Consider the following 5,878-nt stretch of genomic DNA (forward strand, 5'->3'; position numbering starts at 1 on the left):
GTCCTGTTAGACCAACCTGGTTGCCTTCTACAACCATGTCACAAAATCCTTGGATGCAGGTGTCATGGCGGACATAGTCTTTCTGGACTTTAGGAAGGCCTTCGACACTGTTTCTCACCACATTCTCATAAAAAAATTAGGTGACTGTGGTGTGAATGCCTATACAGTCAGATAGTCAGATGGGTTGAAAATTGGCTGGAGGGCCACACGCAGAGAGTGGTGGTGGATGGGTCTTTTTTGACCTGGAGGGATGTGAGCAATAGGGTCCCCCAGGGCTTGGTCCTCAGGTCCGCACTGTTCAATATCTTCATCAGTGACTTGGATGAGGGGGTGAAAAGCACCTTGTTCAAATTCACGGATGACACTAAGATGTGGGGCGAAGTGGGCAAGCTGGAGGAGAGGGACAGGCTTCAGCTAGATCTGGACAGGTTACAGGGGTGGGCAGATGAGAACAGGATGGGTTTCAATACTGACAAATGCAAGGTATTGCCCACGGGGAGGAAGAAATAGCAGCATACCTACAGGCTGGGGAACTCCATTCTAGTCAGCACAGAGGCAGAAAAGGATCTTGATGTCATTACTGATTCCAAAACGAACATGAGCCGCCAATGTGAGGACGTGGTCAGAAAGGCTAACCACAGCTTGTCATGCATCCACAGACGCATCACGAGCAGGTCCAAGGAGGTGATCCTCCCCCTCTATGCGTCGCTGGTCAGGCCGCAGTTGTGTCCAGTTCTGGGCACCGCACTTCAAGAGAGATGTGAACAGCATTGAGAGGGTCCGGAGGAGGGCCACTCGCATGATCAGGGGGCAGCAAGGCAGGGCCTATGAGGAGAGGCTACGGGACCTGAACCTGTTCAGACTCCACAAGAGAAGGCTGAGAGGGGATCTGGTAGCCAAGGGGGACCAGCAGGCTCTGGGAGAGCCTCTGTTCCCCCGAGCGCTACCGGGAGTAATGAGAAATAACGGTCATAAGTTGACTGAGAGTAGATTCAGGCTAGACATCAGGAAGCACTACTTCACAATCAGGGCAGCTAGGATCTGGAACCAACTTCCAAAGGAGGTGGTGCTGGCTCCTACCCTGGGGGGTCTTGAAAAGGAGGCTAGACAATCACCTAGCTGGGGTCGTTTGACCCCAGCATTCTTTCCTGCAATTGGCAGGGGGTTAGACTTGATGAACTGCTCAGGTCTCTTCTGACCCTACCAACTATGAAACTATAAAAAGCAGTGGATAATTTTGGAGGCACTCAAATACTAGGGAAATATATGCCACATCCAGACCATGGCACTATTGTCTCTTTTTTCAGAGACAGGGTCCACATGGATGAAAGGTGTTAGGACATGAGGGAAGCTCTCAGTGAATTCCTCTCATGGGAGGGCTCATGAGTAATTCTATAATTTTCTTATGGTTTCATGAAGATTAGGTAGAAAAGGTAATAGAGGCTTGGGTCCTTTGATAGCAGATTATAGACCTCTTACATACTCTCCCCTGAGTTTTGCTATGGAAAAAGGTAACCCAGAACTTATGACCCACTATACAGATCAATTTATACTTGTCTGTATGGATGAGACAGGATATGGGCCAGTGGATAGTGCCCTGAACAGGAAGCCAAGAAAATTCAATTCTCAGCTCATCTTTTGTGTAACCATCTCACCATGGCTTAATTCTTCCATTGATAACTTTTGTAAAGAGCTGCTAAGACTTATTGGTAACGAACTACTACTATTATTACTTGGAGGATTAAATTATTCTCCTGTGATACAAAACTATCATAACTGCTTCATAACTGCTTCAATTCCACATGTTTCCTGAAGCCCCCTTACAGGGGATATGTTGGGACCTGGATATGACATGGGCAGAATAGTTCCACACTCTGATAATTCCCAACCAGCTTCTCAGGGGCCTAAGTCCTTGTCTACATTACAGCGCTCTGTTGGCAAAGCTATGTCAGCTACAGGTTGAGGAAAGAGCACACCCTGTAGCCAGTGTCATTGTGCTGCCAACCCCACTGATACAGACACAACTCTCTGCTCGTAGAAGCAAGCTTCTGCCTAAAAAGCTTCTACTGTTTGTGGAACACGGTGTAACTAACATCAAAAACTTCTGCCAGTAGAGCTGTATCTACCCAATGATTACTGCAGTTAGTGTGGAGTAAGCCTTAACTAATTGGAAGATAAATTTAAACACTCTAAAAGCTGCTCTAATCTACAGAGCCACAAGTACTCTCACTATTACTGAGGAAGTTACAACAGCCTCTTTGCATACGATGATACAGATGAGAGTACAGACCCATGAGAAAAGGCCTTTACTGCCATCCGTACTCAGTCCCTACTCAAATACACTGTTCAAACAGGTTATTCCATCTCTGTGAGAAGACTTCTGAATTCTTAAAAGATAAATATAGGTGTCACTGGCTTGAATATATTCTGGAGAGTTATTGAGCAGATGATTTACCAGCATTTTGGTGTTCCTTTTCTAACAGGAAAATACATCTGTACGTTCCAAATTTTTCTATTTCTGGGACCTATGATGTAAAAGAGATATTCAGGCAAATGGGTGTGACTGATGTATTCACTGACCAAGCTGACCTGTCAGGAATTACAGAGGAAATTGGACTGAAGGTTTCCAAAGTAAGTTGGTAACCAGAGCTGGTGATCAGTGGATCCATCTGTTCTTTGGAATATTACATTTCTGTTTCATAATATTAAAGGATTTGACCCAGCTTTCACTGAAGCTACTGGCAAAATTTTCCCTGGCATTAGCAGAACTGGGTTCAAAGCAGGTCTGTCTTTTCCTAAAACTAAGGACTAGTGTGTTTGGAAGGTGTAACACACACACGGAGACAGAGGACATTAGAAAAAGACAGAAGACAAAAATAAACTTTTTTCTGGCAACTAAAAATTATACAAAGGTATGAGTTAACTTTAGTAAAATATTCTCCAGTTCCCTTTAAATAATGCACTAAGTTGCAGAGGGGGAAAACGAAATTGGAAGCTAAACAAACTATTTTTTCTGCCAGTTTCTTGTCACTGATCCAGTTTCAATAATACTCTGTATAATTTTCGGTTATAAGCTAATTATCCCTTCTGGCTAATTATCCTTTTTGGTAATTATCCTTTTGGGTTATTAAATATTAGTAGTTATAAAATTATTCTATACTGGATTTATAAATCAAAGAGGTAGCCGGTGTCTTTCTTGAAGCTAAGCATTTCAGAATAGTTATACCTCACCCTAGAAGTTTACAAACAGTTTCTATGCTTTTAAAATTTCTGCAAAAAATTGAATAGCATTGTTAAATGAAAGTAATTGTTCTAACTGGTATGTAGGTCAAGCTGTGTCTCCTTCTTTCCTGGGCTGGAGGAAGAGAGTCTTTCTGGACCATAAAAGATACTGTCTTATCTCACAAATCTCAGCTTCTCTGAACTCAGGGGGTATGAGGGTGGAAGTGGTTCCCCTGTGCTGTGACAATCCTTTCCCCTGCCCACTTCTTATCAGCTACTTTTGTAAAGACAGTTTGTTTAAAATAAGCAAGTTTCTCTCTTGATATTTTCTGCTGTTTCTTTAGTTAGAATAACGTTTTGCTTCATTCCTTGCAGGTGGTTCACCAGGCCCTGTTGAATGTTCATGAGAATGGCACTGAAGCTGTAGGCGTTACTGTCACAGAAATTACATGGAGATCTGGTTCTGTTTTTACTCCCAGAATTAAATTCAACAGGCCCTTCCTGATAATGATTGTTAACAAGCATACCCTTAGCATCCTCTTCATGGGGAAGATAGTAAATCCTTGTGGAAAATAAATGACCAGCTGTTGGATGTGTCATAGCACTTGGGTGTAGTGCTGGCTAAATTCCCATGATTCAGCAAAGTACATGCTGCACATATGCATCACTAGATGATAGTGATACTATTTAAAGCAGTACTAATATGCATTCCTAAATCCATAACACAGGAATATAATATTTCCTGTCTCATAAGCACTTGTGCACAGCTTACAATATAACAAACCACAAGTAACTTAAATAAACATGTCTGATTTCACCTTTTTCCTTTTTTGTAAAAGACCCTTTCAGAAAGACTCCTCAGGGGTTTTAAGATACCAAGTCACTCAGATGAATTGTGTTGGGGTCCAGATTGTTTCTTATCCACTTCATTAACACAATCCTATGATTACTGATGACTGTTTCAATCCTGGAATGATCATTCTGCCCCTTGATATTGCAAGGAATTCTGATGCTTTTGTTTTGCTTCTACTCAAAGAACAACTACAGGTCTGAAACTGCAAGTTTACCTACGGGATTGTTCTTAGTCTAGACCAGAAAAGTTTAGCTGGCCTAGCTGTACTAACAAAACAGCTTTTTTGGCCGGTATAAGCTGTGTCCACTCACAGAGGAGCCGACAACAGTTCCTTTAAGAATATCAAGTCTGCTAGCAAAAGGAATTTTTATTGGTATAACTGTCTCCACCAGATCCTGTTGCTGGTATAAATAAATTGTGAAGAGAGTTGTACCCCTATTTTTCCAGCACATTTTCTAGCACTGTTCTCCTAATACTGTTGTTTTTCTTAGAAGTAGTCTGCTCCCATTATCACATATCTAAGCAAACTTTCTATGTTTTCATATAAAACAGAAAAGGAAATGGGATGAATTATAACTCCAAAATACCTAGTCTTCTTCACTGTGAACCAGTGAAATCCTGAAGGGACTTCTAAAATATTTTTAAACCAACAAAATGAACAAAGACATACTGACAAAATGTGGGTACAGTTTGATAAAATGCCTTTTTAAATGTTAATATGGATTATTTGAGAGGCAGGGACTTTTGAAGAGGATATCTTTTGTTGGACCAACCAGATAGCTGGGAAATAGTTAAATAAGCTTTCAAATGCAAAACATTCTTCTTCACTATTCAAAAGCTTTTCTTGCTTTATCCCAACTATACAGTTGATCAAATAAAAGATATCACCCTAAAAAATCCTTGCCTTTTTCATAATTTATGAACTATCACAGCTGCATCACTCTTACACTATCATAATATGGATTATTGCTATTATTATTGAATAAAGAAATATTACAACTTGAAATATTTAGTCTGGAAACAGAGTTTAATGAGCAATGTTTTATTTTGTTTTGCATTGTTTTTCAATGGTTGTTTCTACACATGCTGTCATTTATTGCACAGTAACTGAAATTACTGCACAGTATAGGTGCATGTCTACATGTGCACACCCATACTGTGCAGTAAATACGGCAATTTATGCCAGATTGAACATACATTCAGTACCTGAATCATGCAGGTATTAAATTTATGCCTGATTAGTTACTGTGCAATAAAGCATGTGTAATGCCTTACTGCACAGTAGGGCTGTGCAAAACAGCACCATTTCATTTTGACTTCCGTTTCAACATTTCAGTGGGACAGTGTTTCATTTCAAGTTTTGTTTAGTTTCAAAACCACTGTTCCGTTTTGTTTTCAATGTTTCGCCCATAGGCTATAATGGGGAACCATGAAACTGCCTATAACTTTGTCATTTCTTGCCTGAATCAGATGAAACTTGCAGAGACAGTAGCTCCTTCTATGGGCCATGAAGCCTGCCAAGTTTCAAGAACATAAATGCAGGGGGGTACTGGGAAACTGCACCTCAAATTCTTGAAAGCAATACTTCAGTCACATGTGTGTTAAGGCACATCAAGGTGAAAACTACAGGCATGGTAGCCCCTGCTGAGGCCACAAAGCCTGCCAAGTTTCAAGGAGATAGTTGCAGCAGTTTCTGAGAAACTGCACCTCAGGCTGCTGACAAGCAAAACTCTTGACATGGGTGACAGAAAGCAGGACAGTTCAAACAATGCTGCCTTTTATACTGTTTTTCCATTCCTCCCC

The 5,878-nt window shown here is 41.1% G+C and overlaps 1 protein-coding gene across 2 annotated transcripts in view; it reads left to right on the forward strand.

The window, feature by feature from the left end:
• Window positions 1-4,044, forward strand: part of LOC109298491 (alpha-1-antiproteinase-like) — a 13,267-nt gene extending 9,223 nt beyond the window's left edge. For both annotated transcript variants that reach the window (XM_019518618.1, XM_019518620.1), the window contains 2 exons: window positions 2,484-2,631; window positions 3,598-4,044. In XM_019518618.1, the coding sequence (XP_019374163.1) occupies window positions 2,484-2,631; window positions 3,598-3,798 (349 nt within the window). In that variant the 3' untranslated portion in view covers window positions 3,799-4,044. The remainder of the gene's footprint in view (window positions 1-2,483; window positions 2,632-3,597) is intronic.
• The last annotated feature ends 1,834 nt before the right edge of the window (window positions 4,045-5,878 follow it).

Source organism: Gavialis gangeticus, unplaced genomic scaffold (assembly GCF_001723915.1).
Source record: "Gavialis gangeticus isolate Ggan-Ray unplaced genomic scaffold, GavGan_comp1, whole genome shotgun sequence".
NCBI classification, from domain to species: Eukaryota; Metazoa; Chordata; order Crocodylia; family Gavialidae; genus Gavialis; species Gavialis gangeticus.